Source organism: Anolis sagrei, chromosome 4 (genome assembly GCF_037176765.1).
Source record: "Anolis sagrei isolate rAnoSag1 chromosome 4, rAnoSag1.mat, whole genome shotgun sequence".
NCBI lineage: Eukaryota > Metazoa > Chordata > Lepidosauria > Squamata > Dactyloidae > Anolis > Anolis sagrei.
The window spans coordinates 29,226,612-29,240,682 of NC_090024.1; the positions used below are offsets into that span (position 1 = coordinate 29,226,612).

The 14,071-nt window shown below is 38.8% G+C and overlaps 1 protein-coding gene across 2 annotated transcripts in view; it reads left to right on the forward strand.

The window, feature by feature from the left end:
- DPYS (dihydropyrimidinase) overlaps positions 1–14,071 on the forward strand; it is a 40,855-nt gene that overhangs the window by 13,979 nt on the left and 12,805 nt on the right. For both annotated transcript variants that reach the window (XM_067467332.1, XM_060775757.2), the window contains exons 4-7: positions 978–1,167; positions 4,611–4,767; positions 5,505–5,646; positions 7,845–7,987. In XM_067467332.1, coding sequence (XP_067323433.1) covers positions 978–1,167; positions 4,611–4,767; positions 5,505–5,646; positions 7,845–7,987 — 632 coding nt within the window. The remainder of the gene's footprint in view (positions 1–977; positions 1,168–4,610; positions 4,768–5,504; positions 5,647–7,844; positions 7,988–14,071) is intronic.

The window sequence follows — 14,071 nt, forward strand, 5'->3', positions numbered from 1 at the left end:
AAGTATAAGAACAATAAAACAATTATCTCAAGCTTATAAATAGATTGAGGCATGGCAAAAAAAGAAAAGGAGAGAGCAGTTTAGAAGGAAATGAAGTCCAAACACGCCCCCCCCCCCCCGAGGATAGGGCAGTGGCAGTTCGGTTGGGTGCTTCTGGGCCTTTGTGTATTGAATCTGTGCATGATTCTTCTCTCTCTCTGAAGCCGGAATAGTGTTGGAATGGAGGGAGGGTCTATGATCTTCTCCTGGGCCTGGGGATATTAAAGCAGTGTGTGATTCTTCTTCTCTCCCTTTAAGAGGGAGACTGGCACTTCCTCTCATCCCCTCTCCCCCAGTGCAATTCTATAGCCATTTTCCAGCAGAAGTCAACCATAGACTTATGCTGTAGGACCTAGACACTCCTACAAAGATGTTCTATCAGTTTTTTTCATGTCAGGAGCAACTTGAGAAAGTCCAAGTTGCTTCTGATGTGAGAGAATTGACCATCTGCAAGGACATTACACAGGGGACACCCTGATGTTTTGCCATCATGTGGGAGGCTTCTCTCATGTCCCTGCATGAGAAGCTGGAGCTGACAAATGAAAGCTCATCCCACTCCCCAGATTCAAACCACCAACCTTTTGGTCAGCAGTGCTGCTGGCACAAGTGTTTAACCCATTGCACCACTGGGGGCTCTTGTTCTTTCAGGTTAAAAATAGCTATATTTAAAAAAAATAATGCTCTTTCTCTCAGATTAAAAATAGCATTTTTTACTAATAGTTTTCACTTTTGCACAGTGTTTTGTGCTCCTAACATCAGTGAGGGCTGACTAAGATGTTTCCTGTTAAATCCTGTACCTACTGATATTAGTTCAGGATTCTTGAGGAAGGGGTATTTTAATATCTACAAAGCAAATATGAGCTGGAGAACAGTTGCAGAGAAGCACATTATCTTGCTGTTGCTAACACTGAGATGTTTCTCACATTGTTCCCTTTTAGGGTGCAAAAAAAATGTTAGCCCTAGGAATAACTGGTCCCGAGGGGCATGAACTGAGTCGCCCAGAAGAAGTGGAAGCAGAAGCCACCCAGAGAGCAATCACCATTGCCAGCTCAGTGAACTGTCCTCTCTTTGTAGTTCATGTGATGAGCAAATCTGCGGCCAAGGTGATTGCAGATGCTCGGAGGCAAGGTAACTTTCCTGTTAAAAATTCTTGAAGGTGTCTAGAATCAGGGCCTGACCCTTCTTTTCAGATAGGTGCAAGAAGTTATCGGTTTGAGTAAAAATTGGGTTGTTTGCCTTCTGGCTGGGAAAAAAAGTACTTTGCTTATGTACCCAGAAAACAGCTATTTAAATTCCAAAGTACAGGAACTGGTGTTTTTTGTAAGTGGTAGTGCATGGACATAAAAAAAGTGGAGGAAGGCAATTCTGTGTGTAGAGAAGCAGTTTTGTGTTGGATCGTTTAAAGGAAGAGGGGACTTCCTGTCCACAGAGTGATCAGATGTAAAATCCTTCATATCTTCCATGCCATTATCATCTTCTTTCTTAGTATTATGACTATGTGCTAAAGAGTTTGGAGAGCAACTTTTTTGCTCTCCAGCCAGAACGCTCCAGCCGAAAGAGCGCTGTTCCAAGTTTTGTAAAGACCAAGGAAAGCTGCCAAGCTCATTCCAAATTAAGTGATGGCTTTGTGGAGCCTTGTGCAGAAAAGTCTTTCCCATCACCTGTTATCAGATTTTTCAAAGGGAAAAGGCAGGGATTGGACCTCAACTAGTTTTCATCAAAAGCAGTTATTCCCTACCCTATGGTCCCCAGATTTTTTGGCCTTCAATTCCCAGAAATCTAATAGACGTTTCACCTGTATCTATGGCAAGCATCCTCAGAGGACTCACCTCTGAGGATGCTTGCCATAGATGCAGGCGAAACATCAGGAGAAATGCCTCTAGAACATGGCCATATAGCCCGAAAAACCCACAAGAACTTATCCAGGGTTTGAAAATATTCCAAGAGAGAGAGAGAAAATCCAAAAACCAAACCCTCAATTTCTCTATTTTATATAAGGGACACCATTGTACTGCACCATTACATGTAATGGGATTTGTGCATTCTTGAATTTTGTTATCCACAGGGGTCTTGGACCCAAACCCCAGTAGATACTGAGGGCCCACTGTACTTTAAAATGAAAGCAGTCCTAAAAAGAGAGTTGAAAACTTTTCCTCTTGTCTGACAGAATTAGGGCACCAGCTTTCTCAAACACTATAGATAAAGATAGAGGTATTTATCTGAAACTTGCAATGGCATGAGATAGAGGAATCTAGATAAACGCAGCAGTAAATGTGATGGAACATAGCACACCCAACACTGCAGCATTACCTCCTATTGCTAATGAGTAATAGTTATAAGTAGTACCAAAGCATGAGCAAAAGTATAGTTGGGCACCACATGGGGTTAGTCTGCTCTAAGTAATGAATATTGATGTGTTACAAATATAGGACTTAATATTAAAATCTGAAAGAAATCCCTCTTTTCTGTATTATGTTACATTGGTTTTATCCACTGGATGTCACTGTTGACAATGCTGTGGAGTTCATTCCAATGCGTGTGGTTCTTTGCCTTTGCAAGGTAACTGAATGATGTGGTTACAGAATCAAATGTAAGAAAATGTAAAATCAGCTAAATTATGTAGGTCAAAGCAAAAAAAAAAAAATCCCAAGGCAATTCAAAAGCATCAAAACTGGAAAGGGTAGGTTATGTACCCTGCATTGTGTTGTCCCAGTTGTAAGTCTGTACTGATAAATTCTGTACAGAATGATTTTGTAAGAACAAACACACACGTTTTCGCATTATGACTGTTTGTCTGTGTATTTGCAAATATACTACAGATCAGCTATCCCCAAACTGGTGTCTCACAGTTTTGGAGACTACATCCCCCACTATTCTCAGTCTGTGAGAAAGGACTACTGTGGCCATCACATCTAGCGGGTTCCAAATGGGGAAGATTATTCTGACTAGATAAACAATCTACTTCTATAGGGGACACTTTTTAAATGTTACTTTTAATCAATCTAATGAGTAAATAAAGAATTATTTATTTATTTATTTACTCTATTTGTATACTGCCTTTCTTAGCCAATTGGCAATTCAAGGCGGTTTCCAACAAATCAGTATACATAAAACATAATAGATAAAAAACATTAAACAGTATAAGACATCACAAAAGCAATAAAAGCACCACATCATTCTCACCCCAACATGATTCACTATTGAAATTTAGGCTACATATGTTTGACAAGATCTCAGCATGTTAACAGTTACATACAGTAAGTCTTACGATAATTAGTTGGACCAAGAATGAAACACCACCATCCTTTTTTTCAAGAGTTATCTTTAAATTAAGACTGACATAGAAATTTCTTTATTCTTAGAGGTCTCTAGTCACCTTGATGTATGATGTAACTAAACAGTAAGTAGACTGTAAAAGTGGGGCTGTTCTTGTGCCTAGCTTGTCAATTGCAGCTACTACAGAATGTAGCAGGCTAGAGATTCAGTGGATCCCCATGCTATGTGTATATGTGTATATACTGCACCAGTTCTGAGGAAACTGCATTAGTTGCCTGTTCATTATCAAACCATGTTTAGGGGCCTGTTGTTGATCTACAGAATTCTATAATCGAGTAGGACACCATCCCCTATATAGTTGACTCCTTAAATCAGCACTGGTGGTCTATTGTGAATTTGGGCTTTCTTTCTTCCTCTTAAAAACATACAGTCAATGCCATACTATTAGGATTAGACATAAGTCTCTTATGTCACTGGAAATGTTCTTCTGCCAGCAGAATTCAGCAGAGTAGGATATGTCGGCAGAAGAGCCACAAAGGAACCAAAGTCCTCAAATCACATACACAGCCACAATGTTGGCACAAGGTTAAGTTAGGGCAAGAATGGTCCCAAATAATGTTTAGCATCCCTAACTTTGGAGAGGTTTAGATCCACCACAGCTTCAGCTGGCCTAGCATCAAGTTAATTGTTCCTTGTCCAGTTAGAACCATACCCTTAGTTGTATGTAGAGTAGATCCAGTGAAATCAGTAAGACATAAGATGACAATGAGCATTAATTTTAGTGGGCCTACTATCGGTCTATAAAGTATGGAGCCAACCCATTCTTTTATGTATTTTGCTATGTGCTCCTTCATGCTGGTATTTCCAGTAAACCCTTTGTCCTTCTTAACATTGATGCATTTGATACATTTCATACATCACCTTATTGATGTAAGAGCTGGACCTTAAGGAAGACTGAGCAAAGAAATCCAACCAGTTCATACTTCAGGAAATAAAGCCCAACTGCTCATTGGAGGAAAGGATATTAGAGGCAAAGATGAAGTACTTTGGCCACATCATAAGAAGGCAGGAAAGCTTAGAGAAGACAATGATGCTGGGGGAAATGGAAGGAAAAAAGAAGAGGGGCCAACCAAGGGCAAGATGGATGGTATCCTTGAAGTGACTGGCTTAACTCTGAAGGACTGAGGGTGGTGACGGCCAACAGGGAGCTCTGGTGTGGGTTGGTCCATGAGGTTACAAAGAGTCAGAAGCAACTGAACGAATAAACAACATTTCATACATATGTTTTGTCTTAGGGAAAGTTGTATATGGAGAACCTATAGCTGCCGGTCTTGGGTTAGATGGCACTCACTATTGGCATAAGGAATGGCATCATGCTGCAGCTTATGTAATGGGCCCACCATTGAGACCAGATTCAACTACTCCAGACTTTCTCATGAACCTTCTAGCAAAGTAAGTAAGATTATAAATCTTGTAATGATTTATGGGCAACATTGAGATAATTTACCATGAAGAAGAAGACTTGTATATAGAGGGGACAGGCCATAGTCATATGCCCCTAGCATATCATTTCATTCTACATATATTCTGTAAATAAATTCACACAGGATACCAAAAGTAGACTTTATCAGTGGGATCATTCATACATCTCTCACCATTGCCCAACTTCCAGCTGGTTTTCAGCATCTCTTAGAACAATCACTTTTTCGAACAAAAATCCCCATAGTCCCCAGCTAGCATCCTTTTAAGTGTTACAGGACAACTACCAATGTAGCCGCAGGCTCCATGGAAAAAATAGGTGTTAAAGCCAACACCAGGGTAGCAGAAATCTGTGAACATAATGGGACTTTTCTCCTCCATGTAGTTCTCTGCTTCATTTAAAAACCTTCAGTCTATTCTGATCGAAGCAGAATTATGCTTTCAGATTGTACTCCATAAAAACCATTAGATCCCTTTGAATTGCCCTGTGATCTCTGCTCCTTTACTATCTCAATGGGTGTTCTGTTCTCTGCTTTCCAAAACTATTCTTTAACATATTCAGTAACCAGCTATGCTTGCTTGTACATATTCAGGCACTGAAGCAAGTAAAAGGGCAAGGTTATTCTGGGAGTGGAAGTGACATACAGTGCGTTAAAAACACACACACCTGGTTAATGTATATTCTCAGAAAGAATTCTTATCTTTTTTAGTGGTGACCTAACTGTGACAGGCACAGATAATTGCACCTTTGATATCTGCCAGAAAGCTTTGGGAAAGGATGATTTCAGAAAGATTCCAAACGGACTAAATGGTCTGGAGGACAGGATGTCAGTTATATGGGAAAAGGGAGTGGTAAGTTGTGTTTATTTTACTCTCAGATATAATGATGGATTTTAGGATCATGTTGCTCCGAATTCTCATTCTCCTCCTCCTCCTCCTCCTCCTCCTCCTCCTCCTCCTCCTCCTCCTGCTTTTTCTCTCCAAAAAAGAGACTCAAAACAGCTCATAATAAAACCAATACAATTAAAATCTTAAAATATGCATACATTAAAACATAATTTAATTATAATACTATAATATACTTTATAATTGGCTTCTATAAATTAAGATGAATGCTTTTATGTTCAGATTTTAGGCCCTTATACAATTTTTGTTTGATTACGTTGGGTTTAATTTATTGATGCTAGACTCTTACATTGTTTTGATGTGTAGGGTTCCTCTGGGATTATTGTGTTGATATTTGTCTGTTTATGGAGGCACTGAATGTTTACTGTTGTATGTTGGAATCCACCCTGAACCCCCCTTGGGGAGATAGGACGGAATATAAATAATGTTATTATTATTATTATTATTATTATTATTATTATTATTATTATTATTTATGTAATTAAACATGAACAGATTTAAAAATAAACCCTTAAACCCAATTAAAAACCTATTCATAGCTAAGAGCACAGTACCCCCTGTGCTCTTAGCTATGAATCCTACTTTAAAAGCCTGTCTGAATAGAAAGGTTTTAGCCTGCTGCTGGAAGGATAGCAGGGAGGAGGCCATTCTGGCTTTCCTGGAAGAGAGTCCCAGAGTCAAGGGGCAGCCACTGAGAAGGAAGGTCTGCTCTCTCATTTCCACCAATCATGCTTGAGATAGAGGTGGGACCGAGAGAAGGGCCTCTCCTGAAGGTCTCAGGACTCAGGCAGGTTTGTACAAGGAGGTGTGATCAGCAAAATAGCCTGGACCTGAGCTGTATAAGGTTTTAAAGGTCATAACCAGCATTTTGAATTGTGCCCAGAAACGGACTCAAACTGGCAGCCAATGGAGCTCCTTCAACAGTGGGATTCTATGCTTTCTGATGGTTATTTCATTTGTTTGGGGTTGCATTCAAGGTAAAGCTGTGTAACTTTAAAACTCTTTCTGGCTTTTGGTCACCCACTTAAACATTTTTATCTTGAAAAATGAGATTTGAAGTTCATAAATAAATAAATAGCAAATAAGTGATTACATTTTAGTTTCATACACTATCCAACTTTAAGGAAATATGGATCTATTCCCAAAGGTGTACAAAATACATCTGCAGTATTTGCAAAGAGGAAGCAATGACCACCCACTTGGATAGTCCTAAAAGGAAATTAGGCACCATCAAGATGGATAAACACAGTTATTTGGAAAGAGTTACAGTGAAGTATAAAGCTATCAATAACTACTAGTCATAAAGACTGGGTTTTATTCTGTATATCAGTGACATTCCCTTTTATATACTAGTTGGAACATAAAGAAGAGAACGCTATTATACTTACCATATACTCATGTATTAACCGACCTCATGTATAAGTCAAGGGCAGATTTTGGGACCATAATTATGGATTTTGGTATGGCCCATGGATAAGTTGAGAGTAATTCCCCAACATCTCTCAGGGGCCAGTTGCACCTATCTACCATTGCCACCATTTTCACACCTGGCATTCATAAATTATATACGTGGCAAAAATGTTACTCTTTCTCCACTCTTTCTCCACTTTAAGAGAAGGGGATGCTTCCTTTTTGAATAAGAGTTAAGGTCCAATACTTACATTGACCCATAGATATGTCAAGCCAATTTGGGGAGGTCAATGTTTTTACTGAAGTTTCCAAACTTACGGAGCATATAGCAGCTTGGAGACTCACTGGCTTTTTCGCAACCCCGTGATTGTCCACTAGTTTATTTTTTTAGTCTTATGTCCCTATCCCCATTTGTATTCTTCAATGTGTTACCAATTGTCAGACCTCATAACCTCTGAGGATGGCTGCCATAAATGCGAGTAAAACGTCAAGAGAGAATGCTTCTGGAACATGGCCATATAGCCCAAAAAATTTACAGCAACCCAATTGTTTTTTAAAAAATTAAATATCCTGGACAGCAGATTTCCACATGAGGCAATTGGGTGTATGTGTATGTGTGCATGTATGCCCACTTGACTGTTTTGCTAACAGGAAACAAACCTCTTTCCCAACCTCCTATTGATTTCCTACTTTATTAATATGTGTTCTTGGATTTTCCCATTACTCTTTTGCAGCATAGTGGCAAGATGGATGAAAATAGATTTGTAGCGGTTACCAGCACAAATGCAGCTAAAATCTTTAACATGTACCCAAGAAAGGGAAGAATTGCTGTTGGCTCTGATGCTGACATTGTTATTTGGGACCCAAAAGCTACAAGGTAGGTATGGCCTGAGTAATCAGATCCCATCTGCCCATCCTGCCTGTTGGCAAAGCAATAGGAACACATTTTTAGACATAAATCCTGATGACGAAATGATGTCCTCCTTGAATTATTCACAGGGTATACAGTGCTAACCACAGCATATCTGCGGGAAGGGTTTTGTTTAGTAAGAACATTTTAAAAAAACTATCTGGACTGCTGACCATATAGGAAAACAACAGTGCTTGTACTTTTACACTAATTGCTATTTTCCTGAAGATGGTGAGTGATTAAAAATGATCCCCAGGCAATTGCCGACTAGCTTATGCCCATATTCCGATGTCTAAAAATATCTAAGTGATGTACCAAGAACTATCACATACTTTGCTGAGAATACTTTAGCAATTAATTGTGCCATAACTAGTTGTTTCTCTGCCCAAGGTAAGTTTCTAATTCTATGCCAGCTTTCCCAGAACCATCTCTGAAGTGAAGGATGACTGCAGATTTTAAGGGAGCATAATTAGTTTGGGGCAGAGCATATGCTGTACATGTTGAAGGTCCCACATTCTGTTCCTGATATCTCCAATTAAGACTAGGAAATATCTCTGTCTGAAACACTGGACAACCTCCAGCAATCAATGCAGATAGAGATCTGATTTAGCATAAGGGGACTTCCTAACTCACAGGCTGCTGTTCTGCAGAGCCCTGTGCCCCTCTCTACCATTGCCAGCTAATGATATTTGATGTCTGAGTATGTTGTCCTTCATAGGCTGTGCACACAAGGTAAATGATAAGATTCAGTGATGCCATTATGCCTAACCTACTACTCTCATTAAGTCTTTGAGCAAAACACTATTCTCTTTTTGCTATACTAGATCAGTGATGGGCAACCTTTTGAGCTTGGTGTGTCAAAATTCAACAAAAAACCGAGCACAACTCGGGTGGGGTGTCACTTCAAGGGAAAAAAAAACACAATTTCTCACTATTTATAGTTTAAATGTCAAAAATGTGTAATTGTAATATATAACTGTATTTAATAAACAAAAAAACTAATTATTTAACTTACCTGCTTAGTGACTTCTTTGTCCATCCATCAGTCGGTTTCTTTTGTTGGTCTTGATATTATTTAACTTGTGTGGGGTGCTGTGAACTAAGATAAGTGAGGGAGAGGGGGAATTCTTTAACTAACTTGCCTGTTAGTGACTTTTTTGTTGCTGAATTTCATTGGCTAAATCTTCAGTTTATTATTCAGTTTATTATTTATTATTAAAAATATTCCTAAACTGCCTTTCATCCTTGAAAATACTTGCAGTACACATAGTGTGCAAATTCCTGCAGTACAAGATTATGATCAAAACCATCACGTACTGTGCTATAAAAGCAATAAAGCATAAACAAAGAAACAAGAAAGGGCGCGCTAAACATTGAAATCATATCCAATCAAATGCCTGAGTAAGCAGAGGTCTTGACTTAACACTGAAAATGTGGCAATACTGACTAGTTGCTAGACCATATACTTCGCCAGAAGAGGGAGCACATGGCTTAGGAAAATTATTTTAAAATCACAGGACATTCTTCAGGCCTATGAAATCCAACCCAATGACTATAGGCATGTATCTCAAGAGTCATCATTCAGAATGGTTTCATGATCCTTCCCTACATGGATAAGCAAAATAAGATGCCTGTCTCTTTCCAGGAAAAGGCTTCATGGGTTACTTCTCAGTTCATCTTTAGAGGTTCCTGTTTATGGAGAAACTCCACACAGGCAACAATCCTTAGAAAGCTGTGATCATTGTCATGTGGAAAGCCTCCCTCCAAATAGAAACCTCTCCTTTTTAGGTGCTTCATGTGAAGATAGCAGTGACATCTAGGCCCTCCCATATCCCATGAGAAAGCAATCCGAAACAGGGTGCTGGTGTTGTAGACCCAATGTGCTGAATATCTCTCTGTGAAGCAGCGCAAAATAAGAGTCAGAGCAAGGGAAAGTGCTTCATGCAATTGCTCCCCACTTTGAGTCTCCTTGTGGAGAGAAAAAGCGGGGTATAAATAAATGTAATAATAACAACAATGTGACTAAGGCTGCATCTATACTTTCCAAAATAGTCTGGATTACTGTGCATCCCGGAGCTCTTTTCAGTGTCCAGATAGCTATCCAAGATGAAAATATAACCAAATGAGTTTACTGAAACAAGATGAATAAAGGGTTAACTCTACCCGGGACTATCATAAGGTGACTTAAAACAATACCTTACAAAAGGAGATTTTGCTGGTTGCAGTCATCTTTCTGGAATCTTTCAAAGTCTCTTGCCTCTGGTGCAAAATGATGGTTATAACTATCTCAATCTTCTTCCTTGTGAAGCTTAGGCAGGCCAAAAGCTTCTGTTGTCCTTTGGATTGGTGGTATAAAAATACTGCTAAATGCAGGTGCTAAGGATGCCTGTTTTTGGATACCAGACAATGTCAAGCCCAAGACAATACTAGGATAACAGACAATGCCAAGCCTAAATCACAGTAGCTCTGCTGTAGAATAGAAAGAGGAGGAGTTCAGCAAGAGCTCTATACAGGGAAATGGAATAGATCAACTAAGACTGGCCTCTGGGGGGATTTTAAGCTCCCCCAAAAAACTAATACAAAGGAAGGTGTCTACGCTATTGGGAAAATCTATGAACAGGGGGAACTGAAGCAAAGGAGAGGAAAAATCAGTGACAAGACTTCACAATACGTACATAAGCAAAAACCAAAAAGACAAAACTTACGGTAATATATTACCAATAATTATAAACAATTCCATTTGTTTTATTTTAACAATACACAAGACAAACCCACTCTGAATAAATCTACCAAGAAAACCCCATGATAATTTTGTCTTAGGGTTGACATAGCTCAGAAATGAAATAAAGACACACGACAACCAGTATTTAGATTGCATCAAATGTGTAAAAGATCTCTGCCATAGTATAATAATGTGAACAGCTTTAGGACAATTTAGTCCAAATAAGAATTACTGATAAAGAGTTGAACTAACAGTATTTTAATATGACAATTTTTAAAAAAATGCATTTGAGAAAACAGTCGTTTTTAAAATATATGCGACAAATAAGAACCTTTTCCCTGCCAATGCAGGAAATGTTTGCACTGAAATATTCATTAAAGAGCACTTAGACATCAAAAGGCGCTTCATACTGCAGCATTTATGAATTGAGAAACAGCTGTTTTTGAACATGACACCTAAATTATATCACCTGTAGAGGAATGAGCTACAGAGAAAGAAAGATTTTAGATGCTACATTTTGCTGCATTTAAATATGTTCTTTGCTCTGACCATTGTATTCAGACTTTTTTTCACTTGCACAACACACACTGATCTAGCCAGGGATGCAAGAATCACTCATAAGGAGAACTTTGGATGGTTCTTGTGATGTGGCTATTCTGATATATGGAGATCTTAATGTGAAAGTAGGTTTGATTTTGAGAGGTCCAGGATTAGGAATAGTGATTCCTTTAAGGTCAAATTGTGTGGAAGGGAGGGCAAGTGAACCATTTGTAGTTATTATTTGCCAGGAAGAGATTTGACTTAGGTGACGCTATTGAAGAGAGACTTCTTCCAAGAGTTATCAACGGCCTGGCTCAAATCCTGCAAACTAAGGGCTATGCCTTAAATCAAACCACTTGCAATGTGGACTTTGCTTTTCCTGTTGCCTTCCACTTCATAACCATACTACTATTAATTTGGCATTTCCATCCCTTATGGCTGCTGTGTAAAAAAAAATTAAAACCAGAAACTCCTTTTCACAGCAGTCTTTATATATGTACACTAGACACTTAAAGCACTTTCCTATTACTTTAATAGTTATGGCTGCATCTTACCCTGCTTGGGAGGTACTTCAGATTCTCTGCTGAGTTGATCCACCATTGTACTTCTGGGGAGGTTGCTAAAACTTTATCTAGGAGGAATTCTAAGTTCTTCAACAAGGACCGACCCTAGGTAGGAGTTAAGATGGAGTTGTAGTTCCCTCGACTCTGGAACTCATTGCCCGGAGAGATTAGGAAAGCCCCTACCTTAGAAAGCTTTCAAAAGAATCTCAAGACCTGGCTCTGCCATTGCGCTTTTGGGGAGTAGCCTACAACATTATGCTATTGCTCCCCTCAGTGCTTTTGTCCTTGGAGGACACCTCCCCCTTGTACGAAGACCTACTTACTACCCTGTTTTCCTATGAGCTCTCCCTTGCAAATAATCTGCTCCTTTTATCTCACCCTGAGTTTTTAATCATTTTATTGTACATGCGGCCTGCTAACTGTTATTGTGATTGTTCATTGCATTCTTATGTTTTGTGTTCATTGCTTATTGTATTCATCATGTTTTTGTATTTTACTGTATTTTACTGTATTGTAATTTGCTTTTTGGGCTTGGCCTCACCCTGAGGCCAAGTCACCCTGAGTCCCCATTGGGGGAGATGGTGGCAGAGTATAAATAAAGTTGATTATTATTATTATTATTATTATTATTATTATTATTATTATTATTATGGTATCAAAGCCAACAACTGAGGTGTAGAAATACTGAAGCTTTTATCACATGATTATCTGAGCTTCTTCAATGATATTTTATAGACTTCACATGACAACTTCCTCCACTTAGAATTCTCACTTATTTTTCCATGTATCTCCTCTCTTTTCTGCCAAAAATGTATTAAAGGTGCAAGGAATAGTTATATATTACATGAATTGCTCTTCTTCTGGAAATGTTGTCACTGTCATATCAAAACACTGTAATGCAGTGGTAGGAATCTAACAGTTCTCCTTATGTTGGACTGCAACTTCCAAAATACCTCACCATTGGCTAAGGCTGCTGGGAATTGTAGTCCAACAACATCTGGAAGGTCTCATGAGTCCTCTGTGGACTCTAGCCAAACTATTTCACTAAAACATTGAATGGACTACAGCAGCATGCATTTTTCTTGAACCTGGTGAAGACTTACTAGTCATCATTAGTTGGTCTCCCCCACCCCTCTCTCTATATATAATCTCTTTAGCTATACAGTTTACCATCTGTACAGCATTCTCCCCTGAAATCTATTGCATTTAAGGAGACACTGGGTGAGATATGGAAGTTCTATCTTTAGTTCACATGTGTAGTCAGTCACTTTGATGTTACCACCTACCAAGATTTAAATCTTCATGTTTAAAAAGATGCAAACATATGCTGACATTTGCATAATTCATTTTTGCATTTGCCAAGCTGACTTTAGCTTAAGACTTCAATCTTATCTGTCATATTCTTTATATTAAATTTTGGAGCATCTTTCCTTCTTTCTTTTAAAATAACATCTTTGGAGAAGTCCTGGAACATTCTTGATATAGATTAATCAATGAGCCTCACTTTTATTTCCTGATATGCTTATCACTGATGTTACATCTTCCCTAGTATTTCTATAAACAAATATTTAAGTTTAAAAGATACACTACAAACATAGTCACAAATGTAGTGCTACCTTATTAATATTTATACTTATAATTTAGCTCTACCACCCTGACCACAGCTCATTTCATTTGATTCCTGGAAGGAAAATTTGAGAAATTGACTGGGAGATCATCAGGGTATAGCTAGAGATCTTCAGTAGTCTTGCCTGAAAGCTTGGTGAGCTGGAATTATGCACAATTATGCAGGTAATTATGAACAATTATGGAGGCAATACTGACTTGGCATAAGGCAGGTATCCCTGTGTTCCCATATGAAAATAGCTAAAAGCCTAGCAATGGTGGCTTTAACATTTGAACAACTGAGGGAATGTAAGATGGAAGATAAGGGAAATGGAGACAGAGGGTCCTACCACACAGCCCTATATCCCAGGATATCACGGCAGGAAATCCCACATTATCTGAGTGTGGACTCAGATAACCCAGTTCAAAGCAGATATTGTGGGATTTTCTGCCTTGATATTCTGGGGTACAGGGCTATTTGGAAGGGCTCAGAAAGGGAAAGAAAATATGCAGTCTTCCCCTTTGTCACGGCCTTTATGTGTATGTATACCACTTGCAGCTCCCATGTATATCTTTAAAAGAACTATCCAAAGAGTTGAAACTAATTCAAGGTTAGACACA